Source organism: Barbus barbus (genome assembly GCF_936440315.1).
Source record: "Barbus barbus genome assembly, chromosome: 3".
Classification (NCBI taxonomy): Eukaryota; Metazoa; Chordata; class Actinopteri; order Cypriniformes; family Cyprinidae; genus Barbus; species Barbus barbus.
The window spans coordinates 24923026-24935320 of NC_136731.1; the positions used below are offsets into that span (position 1 = coordinate 24923026).

The 12295-nt window shown below is 35.8% G+C and overlaps 1 protein-coding gene across 1 annotated transcript; it reads right to left on the reverse strand.

The window, feature by feature from the left end:
• Positions 1 to 1092: 1092 nt before the first annotated feature.
• LOC306847462 (apoptosis regulator BAX-like) lies at positions 1093 to 8038 on the reverse strand. The gene is made up of 6 exons (XM_079381408.1): positions 7981 to 8038; positions 5444 to 5492; positions 5200 to 5358; positions 4943 to 5078; positions 4751 to 4855; positions 1093 to 1387 (listed from the first exon to the last, which is right to left on the reverse strand). The coding sequence occupies exons 1-6, from the start codon at positions 8009 to 8011 to the stop codon at positions 1289 to 1291; spliced, it is 579 nt and encodes a 192-aa protein (XP_079237534.1). The 5' UTR covers positions 8012 to 8038; the 3' UTR covers positions 1093 to 1288.
• Between the last annotated feature and the right edge of the window lie 4257 nt (positions 8039 to 12295).

A 12295-nucleotide genomic window follows, 5' to 3' on the forward strand; every position in this document is an offset into this window, starting at 1 on the left:
AAAAGTGGTGGCTAATATCATAAAAAGGCCAAGGCACTTTCAACGAAAGAACCAAAAATAAAAGAATATGAAACTGTACCCAAACAACCAAAAGATAAAGAAACAAGTATAGGAAAAAAAGAACAAGTGCATGTAAAAGTAGGATTGTGGGTCTGGCTAACCATCTGAAAAATACAGTACTGAGAAGAACTTGCTGAAAGGAGAAGCTCAACTAATCGGCCTGTAAGTCCTGCAAGAACGAATGTTTGCACCAGTTCAAGCCAAACGAACTGCTTTTCGTCAAAGAATCTGCACCTGCGTCTGAAGTCTTTGGATTGTCGAATCCAAAAGGAATTTGAAAAGGAAAATATTTGGTTCTGTAAAAAAACACGATCGTCATGGCTCAAGAGAAGTTCAATGCATTGAAGAGTCACTATATTGCCCATCCCTGTCGTAGGAGGGGCTAGCCTGATGAAGACACGCCCACATACCACAACCAGAGTGCTGATTGGTTGGATGCACTTCTCAGATGCTGTTGCAAATATTTCACGAACTCTTAAGAGGCTAAACCTTCAAGTACAATCAACTTAACAGACATTTCATAGTCTCTTCCGTGAAGAACTAGAGGAGACATTGAAAAAAAAGATGAGGAGGATGAGGAAGAGATTAAAATATCAGCAGAATACAGTCTGAGCCCATTCCTACTCTTTCAGATGACAGTGCGCTAAAAAAGACAGATATATTTATTCATAATGATAATAATAATAATAATATATTAATTCCATTTATAAGCTATAATAACTATTTGCCGCATGTAATTTTGACTGTAGGACAAAAAATAAAAATAACAATTTGAGAACTTGACTTAATGAGAAATTTCTGCATTGAGACAATTATAACAGATTAAATCAAATACCAATACAGTCCTGTATATAACCTAGACACCCATAAGCCCAAACTAAAAATAAATATCATGCCTAAACCTGAACTTTTACGCATTAATCTCTAATTTTCAGTGCAAATGAAATCAAGGTTTAAAGTTGTAGATGAGAAAGAGCACAAGCTCAGGAGTAACAAGAGTGGCTCGAGACATCTGCATCATGCTTTACTCACTCTTTCCTCCTCCTCTCTCTCTTTTTCGATTAGTTGAGGCCGTTTTCAACTCTCTTATTTGTCTTTTTCTCTGCATCTCTACTCCAAATCCTTTCCTCTTCCCCCTCATCTTTCTGTTCTCTTTTGCTGGTCTGTTTCACCCTCTGATCATCGTCTCAACTCTCTTCTCTTGCTCTCCACCTTCCTGCCAGTCTTTTCACAGTTTACGGATCACCACTACTGTGGTGAGCACCCCGGCCAGAAAAACACCAATAGTCTGCCATGTTGGGGTTCCGAAATAGGAGCGGATTCCCTCCTGAGGGAGAAAAAAAGGCAAATTTGACCACATATTTAGCTTGAATTAAAATTAATTAATTAATCAATTAAACTAAAATTAAATAAACTAAAATAAACAAAATGCTTTAATGGGATAGTTCACCCAAAAATTTAAATTACACCAAGATTTTTTTTACTTTTGAAAAAAATAATTAGATTTAAAACGTTATAAACTGTCATCTCTAGCTTCTACTAACTGTCATACACGTTCACGCATGCTCACGAGAGAGTGGTGTTCCAGCGAATGACGTAGGCGTAGCGTAAGCTCCAATGAGAAGTGACAAACACGGAAACGCAGAGGAGAGAGCAAAACAAAACACCGGTAAGGATTTGTTAATATAAGCCAAATGGAGACTGGTTTTCCTTTAATGTAAAAAAACAAAACAAAAAAAAACCTTGCAAATTTAGCATATTCTCACCAGAGCTTACACTACACCTACCTCCTACGTCATCCACTGGAACACCACTCTTTCATGAACCCACGTATGACAGTTAGCAGAAGCTAAAGATTAAGGTTTATAAAGTTTTAAATATTCATATTTTTTCTTACTCAACTGCATTGCTTTACTTCAAAAGGCCTTTGTTAACCCCCTGGAGTCATGTGGAGCACTTTTTATGAGGGATGGATGCACTTTTTTGGCCTTCAAAATCTTGACCTCAATTCACTGCCATTATAAAACTTGGAAGAGCCAGGACATTTTTTAATATAACTCCGACTGTATTTGTCTGAAAGAATAAAGTCATATACATGGGGTAATTTCCATTTTTGGGTGAACTATCCCTTTAATAACATTTTATCAGAAAGTATTAGGTTCAATGAAATTTCTGATTGTTTCCATGATAAAGAAAAACTATTTTAAATAGAAGAAAAAAAAACTGCTTTCATGTTAAGTTCTTAGGATTTTTTTTCCTCAAAAATGCTTTATATATTTTATTCAAATGGTTTAAAACGTTTCTCTTAATAAGTAGTGTGGTACAGACACCAAGTAAAAAGAAATCACGCAATTGATGTTAGTGTACACATTAGTCATTATTTAAAAAGACATTAATATACTTTTAATGGTACTTTTTTAAACGTATACCATGGATTATTAATTTAGAAATTTAATTACATTTCAATTTGTCTTTTTTGCTGACAATTATTATGCTGACATAAATATTAGTCAATAATTGCACAGCCAAACAATACAACCAAATCCTTAGATAAATAGAAAGAAGAACAGCATTTATTTTAAATGTAATCTTTCGTAACATTGTAAATGTCTTTAGTCACTTTCGATCAATTTAATGTGTCCTTACCAAATAGAAGAGTCACGTTCTTAAAAAATATATTATCTACAGTCATGGCCAAAAACATCGGCACCGTTGGTAGGTATGATCAAAGGCTGTGAAAATTAATCTGCATTGTTAATTCTTTGGATCTTTATTTTAAAAATTCACAAAATTCTAACCTTTCATTGGATAATAAGAATTTAAAATGGGGGGAAATATCATTATGAAATAAATGTTTTTCTCAAACACACGTTGGACACAATTATTGGCACCTTTTTATTCAATACTTTTTGAAACCTCCATTTGTCAGTTTAACAGCTCTAAATCTTCTCCTATAATGCCTGATGAGGTTAGAGAACACCTGACAAGAGATCAGAGACCATTCCTTCATCCAGAATCACTCCAGATCCTTTAGATTCCCAGCTCCATGACGGTGCTTCTTCTCTTCAGTTCACCTCACTCATTTTCTACAGGGTTCAGGTCTGAGGACTGGAATGGCCAGCAGAAGCTTGGTTTTGTGCTCAGTGACCCATTTTTGTGTTGTTTTTGAGGTTTGTGTTTGGATTATTGTACGGTTGGAAGATCCAAACATGGTCCGTTATAAGATTTCTAACAGAGTCAGTCACTTTTTGATTTTTTATCTGTTGGTATTTGATAGAATCCATGATGCCATGCATCTAAACAAGATGTCCAGGACCTCCAGCAGAAATATAGGCCCACAACATCACAAATACAGCAGTATATTTCATTGTACACATGGGGTACTTTTTATCCCTGTGTTCACCAAACCCATCTTGAGTGTTTGCTGCTAAAAAGCTCATTTTTTAGTTTCATCTGACCATAGAAGCCAGTCCCATTTGAAGTGCCAGTCCTGTCTGATAACTGAATATGCTGGAGTTTGTTTTTGGATGAGCTAGGAGAATTTTTCTTGAAATCCTCCCAAACAACATGTGGTGATGTAGGGGCTGTTTGACAATTTTTTTTAAGGTTTTCTGACCCCGAGACTCAACTATTTTCTGCAATTCTCCAGCTGTGATCCTTGAAGAGTCTTTAGCCACTCAAACTCTCCTTCTCACCGTGCATTAGGACGATATAGACACACGTCCTCTTCCAGGCAGTTTCATTACATTTTCTGTTGATTGGAAATTCTTAATTATTGCCCTGATGGTGGAAATGGGGATTTTCACTGCTCTAGCTCTTTTCTTAAAGCCACTTCACTAATTTGTGAAGCTCAATTATCTTTTGCTGCACATCAGAAATATATTCTTTGTTTTTTCTCATTGTGATGGATGATTAAGGGAATTTGGGCTTTGTTTCCCCTCCTATTTATATTTCTGTGAAACAGGAAGCCATGGCTGGATAATTTCATGTTCATAATCACCCTAGAGTGCTCAAAATTGTGAATATGAATGGGAGTATACTTCAGAGATATTTTACTCTTAAGAATTTCTAGGGGTGCCAATAATTGTGTCCAACGTGTGTTTGAGAAAAACATTTATTTCATAATGATATTTCCCCCCATTTTAAATTCTTATTATCCAATGAAAGGTTAGCTTTTTGTGAATTTTTTAAATAAAAGATCAAAAGGGTTAACAAAGCAGGTTAATTTTCACAGTCTTCTTTGATCATATTTACCAAGGGTTCCAATAATTCTGACCACAACTGTATTTGAGAAAAACATTTATTTCATAATGATATTTTCCCCAATTTTAAATTCTTATTATCCAATGAAAGGTTAGATTTTTGTGATTTTTTTTAATAAAAAGATTAAAAGGATTAATAATGCAGATTAATTTTCACAGCCTTCTTTGATCATATTTACCAAGGGTGCTGATATTTTTGGCCATGACTGCATGTATTGTCTATTCTATGTCTACAGTACAGCCTAGATATTCTGCTTCACATTACGGAAGTTAAATGTTCATGTTGTTTTGTGCATTTTGTTTATCGCGGTATCAGTGGATTTGGTTAAAGGTCATTGTGCTCTGTGTTAAAATATCACAATCGTCACCCGATGTTTCACATGATTTTAAGGAAGTCACTGTGTAATGAATTCACTGTCAAGACTTACCCATCCACCCTGTTCCCTGATCCAGTTAATAACGTGTTCCTGAATGTAGGACATAGTCCAGTTTATGATGGTTCTAATGATGTCAGGAATCTTGGTTATAATAGCCTAGGAGTACAAGAATTAGAAAGACAAATATTTAAAGCATCAAAACAATGCATTTTGATATGAGATTAAGTTTATGTAGGTCTTCACCTTGATGACAAGCCGACATGCAAAGTAGAAAAGCGCCACCACTCTGCCCCAGTTGAACTTCCCATCAGAGAAAATCTCACGGGCCACTTTCATGAAGACTTCTTGAGTTGGTTGAAGCGTGGATTCATTTAACATACTAAATCAAAATGACAATGTAGAGGTATGGATGAGTTGCAGCACATTGCCATCCAGTGGGCATTTCTGAGCACAGCAGGAGGCTCTGTACATAGAGACAGTTGTCTTCCACAATCCATTACCTTTGCAGCTGCACATTTCCATCCAGCTCATCTCCAATCTGCTGCAAACACTGCGCAAGACGTTTATGGCTGGGGTCACACAGCTCAACACCACCCAGCTGACTTCGGGTTAATTCAGCTTCACTGTCTCCATGGCGACGAACTCGTTCATAGACGAAGCTGTGAGAGAAGGGACAAGATGACCGAGGTAATGAACAAAAACAAACACAGTGAACATGTGAAGGAGAGATAAGATGATACTCACTTATTGAGAAGAGCAGCTCCCAAGGCAATTATCTGGTCATTGCCAATGCCTTCAAATATTGGAAATAATAATAATAATTAAAAACAATACAAAATCAGGAGGAAAAACACTTAAGTAAACAAAATGGATGTAAAATATATTCAGCATAAAAAACAAAAGTACAAAAGTCAATACCCAGGTCTAACAACACCAATTGTGACCTTAAAAGGGAACAGATAAGCATCTGACAGTGGAATCATTCCATATTGTTTGTGACATGACTCAGCAGTGCATGTATAATTCAGCACACACGTGGTTTCAGTTTACTGGTGAGTAAAGTTGATGTAAAGAAACTAATATGCATGAGCTGTCTAATGGAGAAAGAGACTTGCACAAAGCTAAATCCCTCAAGTACGTATCATAACTCATATGTATCAGTTCACATATTTAAATATTAAAAATAAAACAAAAGACTTTAAATCTTCACTTGACATGAACACAATACATACGGGCTGTGTCACAAAACTAGTGAGCTGCCTACCTAGATAGCATTTTGAGCATTGCAGATACCTAGAAATTAACGTAAGCAGCTTGGAAACAAAATCCATTTCAAGTCTTCTTTAAGTATCTATAACTATACACATTTAAATTGCATGAAACACTAATTGAAATATTCTTGAAATTGAGACTATTTTTTATCAATTAGGGTCATAAATGCGCATGCAACGTTTCTATAGATAGATGTGTTTTGTAAGGCTGCACAAATATTGTGTCTATGATGGTGTTGGGGACAAAATGATCCCTTTTTGTTTTCTTGAATTTCACCAAAATTCAAAACTACTGTCTTGGAAAGTATTCATGTAAACACACCCAGTTATGTCTTGAGTTAATGCAAACAATTTTGGAAAGAAATAAATTAAAGAAATAAAAAAAATACATTTTGACTGAATACTTTATTCAATTTCTACACTGATTTTTTAGTAGGTTAGTCCAACTATAAAGCACTTTATTTCCTTTGTGTCTGTTCTATTGTGTATATATATCCTATTGTGTATTATCTACTTGATCTTATTTTATTACAGAATATTTAATTGTTTACTTCAATAATTACCTGTATCAATAATTGTGATATTTCAATAGCATTTAAAATTACAACAGAAATGTAACAACATGTGTATATTTGTGAAATAAAATTACTCATGTTATGAATTAAGATTTCAGTCATATCACCCACACTTTATATATATCAATTTGACCCCACAATACAGGGATGTCCAAATTCAGTCCTGGAGGTCCACTGTCCTACAGAGTTTAGCTCCAACTTGCCTCAACACACCTGCCAGGAAGTTTCCGACATTCCTAGTAAGACCTTGATTAGCTGGTTCACAATTATACAGAGTATAACCAGCAGTGAAATGTAGGTCAGGTCCACTCCAAGGACAGTTCAATTATAAAGTATACAAATATTAAGAAAAAGAAAAGTAGAAAAAATAAGAGAATAAAATAAAATAAAAGATAAAAAAATATAAATGTGCAGGTCAGTACAGGTCAGTATGTTGTTGACTTAAATAGTAATAAGAGGAATGTGCAAAAAGAATGTGCAAAGGCGTTTCAGGCGTTTATAACTGGGATCAGAGCTAAACTCTGCAGGACACCGACCCTCCAGGAGCAGGATCTGCCATAATACAAATGGAGGGCCTATTTTATTAATACAGCAACAGGATTTGAAATAAACAGTTCATGCTGTCATTCACTTACTCTCATGTTGGTTCAAAAAGCTTTGGTGACCATTCACGTTCATTATGGAAGATGATGTAATGTAAGTGAATAGAGACTGAGGCTGTTGCACTGCCTAACATCTCTTTTACTGTCCCACAGAACAAAGACAGTGATACAGGTTTGGAACAACATATGATTAGGCACCAAAGGTGACCTTTTTATTTTTTTAACTATACCTGTAAATCGATAGCAACCCATCTCGACACCTGTACATGGCCAGCTATAGCTGGGATGATGAGTGTTTACTCCCCCCTCCTAACAGATCAGCACTGAAACGATGATGTCACCTCTTCTAGATATCAACAACATCGCGGTATAGGGGCATGTGAGCACAGCCAACACAAGCGCACAGAGGCTGTGTCTCAAAAATAGCGTGCTGTCCACCAAGACCGCATCTGAACTAATCGACCGTTTGGAACGCTCATGTGATGCTCATAAATTCTTTTGGAACGCTCGTGATGGCCAAAACTGTTATTTGGGTAGTTAGACGGCTCACTTTGGGATACAACCAAAGGAGACTGTGATTTGTTTGTTTAGCTCGTGTCATTTTCATTAATCATCTGTAGCTCTGAACGCCGGATCGTCCGGTGATCGGTATGTGTACAGACATGTTTGAGACAGACAGCGGTGTTGTGACAGTGAACGGCACTGAGCAAACTCCATGATAATACTATCCTCATACACATTAAAGCGTCGGTCTAGGTACTCTGTCGGGCATCTGAGTTACGAATCGGGAAAACAGGCGAAGATCATCATTTGAACATGAAAGCGGCACTTACCCGTATCGCCTCCACCCGACGGCGCTGCCATATTAGCACGAAAATAAGTGAAAACTCTTCCGCTGCGTGACGTCGATTTTTGGACAGGAAGGAAGTCTCTCGAGTCTGATGCGGCTCACTTCAAATAATAGAGATTTACAGGAAACGTTCTTGACATATTATAAAGATATCATCATCATTAATATGACAAGCTAGCAGAACAGCATCTGCACCAAATTGCATATGTTGCTCAGTTTGGGCTTCAGAATGTAATTAAAGTGTTTTCCTCTTCGAGTTTGAGTAAAGTATTCTCATTATATCACACTATTAGCCATAAACGCATGAAGTATAACATAAAACGCACACATGCAATCTTTATTTGATTATTATTATTTTTATTTTTTTAATTTTGTCTAAAGGTTCGGTAAACTGTTCCATTATTTATTTTTTGACTAACATTTCTTGTGTCAGACTTTACAGGGTTAATTCAATACTAGCAGCCTATTTATTGCTATTGCTATTTATTGCAAAGGATATAAGTATCGCATTTTATTTTTATTTTATTTTTTCCTATGTTTACTATTGAAATGTTGTTGTATGCATTTGTCAATTTTATTTAATTAATTCCCGTATTTTCTTAAATGGGTGTGTATAGAGTATTTACAGAGTGTTAACTTTTAGTTTTAGTTACTTTTTCTTATTTGTAAGTCGCTTTGGATAAAAGCGTCTGCTAAATGACTTAAAGTAAAAGTAAGTAAAGTATTGCTACTTGACAAGTAACAGAGTTATCTTTACTCCATCTGTGTAGAATCACATTAAAGATTACATTTCTTTCAGAGCATACTTTTACTGAATTTAATTTATGCCCAAACATAAGTTATGATATTTACAATAAACTTGAACCTAAACAAACCGTTTTTATTTACATCACAGTAAAGAACAGTGTTGGGAAGGTTACTTTGGGAATGTAATTGTAGGTTACAAGTTACCCTATTTAAAATTTAATAAGTAGTGTAATTAATTAATGCAACTAATTAATTTTCTAAATTTCTAATGTTTTCAACTGTTGGTCATCATTTTCAAACATGTAAAGCAGGCAGGGTTAACCTTACAGTAGTACTCAACACTGATTACTGTCACCTTAGAAATCTTTCATCAATTTAATTATAAAGCACAGCCACCACAAAATCAGACTTCCTTTCAGATCATTCTGAGGTTAAATACAGATTTTACATCATAACAAGAAATAGTTTAGTAGCTATGATACTGTTTTTGAAATCATATCTTTGCATAGTTATCACGGGAAACACCGGCATCTAACAATGGCTAGGAAAAACAAAAAGTCTTAAAGTAATAAAGCATATACATAAACACAAATGAACGAGTTGTCTCGGGGAGTGATTCGTTCAGTCGCGCATGTGCATTGCACAACATTCTATGGGTCCTGTACTGGAATTAGTTCACCTCCCGAGTCTTCGGGTTTGAGTCTTTCGTTCATCACGTGACAGCCCCATACACTTAACCAATGCAGCCTGAGCTGGAAAGAGAATTGATTAGTTCACCTCCCGAGTCTCGGGTTTGAGTCGTTCGTTCTTTTGCCACGTGACCACTTGCCAGATCAGTATAGGCTACTATAAAGTAAAACTGTATTTTTGTATGTTGGATCATATTTAAGAATTATCATAAAATTATCAAAATATGTGTAATAAGCATTTTCCTAGAAATAAAAATGGTCTGTTCATTTCTGTCACTATGTTTTTGTTACTGTTTCTTGAGTATCTGTGTTATTTTATAAATAAATAAAAGCCTGTTATAAATAAAATATTGATTGACTTGTCCTTTGACTGTCAAACACTAGGATTAGGCTATATAATAAAAAAATATCCAAGCCTAAAATTACAAAGCACTTATAGTTTGTTCATTTTTGCTCCAATTTTGACTTTAGCTGGTATTTCCTAGGGAAACTTGACACATTGGTCTAATATTTGTATAAGAAGATTGGTCAAAAAGGACACAATGACATAAAGTGAAAGCAAATAAAATTTTGAATTTGAATGATTCATGTTAGTTAAAAATATTAAGGTTATGATAACGTCAGCTTCAATGGTTGTAACCCAAACTGACATAAAACTGGAGAGTTAAAGTGATTTACTTAGAAATATAGTCTGCTTGGGTCACACAAAGTTCAGCTGAAGGACAACTGTCACTCAAGACTGTCACCAAGGGAACAGTGACCATACCCCACCCATCCCCCTTTGATTTGCACTAGGTGAGGGGCAGAGAAGAGCCTCAGACAGATGTTAACATCTCAGGAGAATGAGCACTAAAAAAGGAGTGATGTTTGGACTCATTTTGTGGCAACTTCAGCCACTGAAGCAAAATGCAACATATGCAAAAAACGTTTTTCAACTAAAGGAGGAAGCACTTCTAATTTGAGGGGGCACCTTAAATCCTCACATCCTACTGTGCTGTTAGCACAAGTTAGAAGAGAGACTGAAGATGATAACCCTGCAGCAGCTGGAGCTGTTTCTACCACCAGCACTTCTTCAGCTAGACTTTCCACGGCTTTGGCTGGCACGCTGACCACATCTACCACATCCAGTACACCAGCAGCATATATATATATAGTGTGACACGTGTCCCGGGCACCTATCAGCGTCGCCCTGGCAACAGAGGAGATCCACCTGCTCACAATCATCGCGGGCTGATCGGTCCCAGCTGAGGCGGCTTAGGTGAGAGCTACAAAAGCCGCGGCTCAAACACACATGGGTGAGCAACGACTCCAGAAGGCAGCCTATTAATGTGTGTCTCCTCTCCTTCCAGAAAGCAGCTGACCGACCAGCCCGCCACCCGAGCACAGGACACCGAGCACCCTGCACTCAGCCGGGCGGCGAACAGGATCACAGAGCACGGAAGACAGACTGCAGACACGTTGGCACTTTCCCTTCTTTTTTCCATTTGGCACAATAAACACACCCTCCGGGGTCTTTATTGCACCACAACCTGTCGTGTGGTTCTTCAGATCGCCACAATATATCTATATTATTATTTTTTATTTAAATTGTTTAAATTCATTTGGGATTAATTATCTTAGCTAGAAAGCTTTTTTTTGGCATTTTAGTATTTTGTTTTAGTTTAAGGCTCTGTGGCTTTAGTATATTTTAATTTTCTTGTATTTTTTATTTAAATAGTTTAAATTCATTTTGGAATAGTTATCCTCTTTGCTATAGCTTTTTCTGGCAAAAAAATAAACAAAAAACAATTCAGGAGTGTGTACAGAGTGTTAATGTCTAAAGTGTCATATGTTACAAAAGTATAGTAACACTATAGTCCAATCTAAAGGGTTAACTCAAAAGACATAAATACAACAAGGTATTGTATTCTATGAAGATTAGACTCCAAAAAAATAAAAATAAAGCATAACCAACTCGTTATTATCTTTATTACCACATGGTGTTATGGAAAAGAACCATGTGACAGAAATTAAAAGCAATAATTTGAGACCAGAAAAGCATCACATAACTGTAAGAGTTAATAATAATAATGACTATGCACCCGTTTGTAAGGAAGGTTGTAAATTAACTAATTTCTCTGTCCAAAACTGTCACGTCACGTGACAAAAGAACGAACGACTCAAACCCGAGACTCAAGAGGTGAACTAATCAATTCTCTTTCCGGCTCACGCTGCATTGGTTCAGCGTATGGGGCTGTCACGTGATGAACGAAAGCCTCAAACCGGAAGACTTGTCAGATAAGAGGTGGTGCCCAAATCATAGACTAAAGACCCAGGTAAACAATTAATTAATATTATTGTTATCATTTTTATGTTGATGGTTGTATTCTGTTTTATATTTGTGATTTTTGAGCTTTAATAAAAAAATAATAATAAAAAAATGAATTAATATTTTCTGTTTCTTATAGCATTATAGTTTTGTATTGTTTGTAGTGTGATAAACGTTTGCATAAGTTGTAGATGTGTTTGGAAAGTAACACGTAACATTTGAATTATATTTTGCTAAAATGAACGAAATGACTCGGAAAAAAGATTTGTTCATTTTGCTGAACGAGACTGCTCAAAGGTCCAAGTCGGTAAAATCATAGACATAATAAATATTTATTATGTCTATGGGTATAATGATCCGAACTTCCCATCACTACTACACATTTTCTTCTCAGTTACTGTAACTGATTACAATTAACTTTTATGTTGTAATTAAATTACGTAATTAATTACATATAACTTAAGTTATTTCTCAACACTGGTAAAGATATATGAGAGATTAAAGAATTAAATACCTTCTCAACACTGAAATTAGACGGTGACGCACACAGTGTC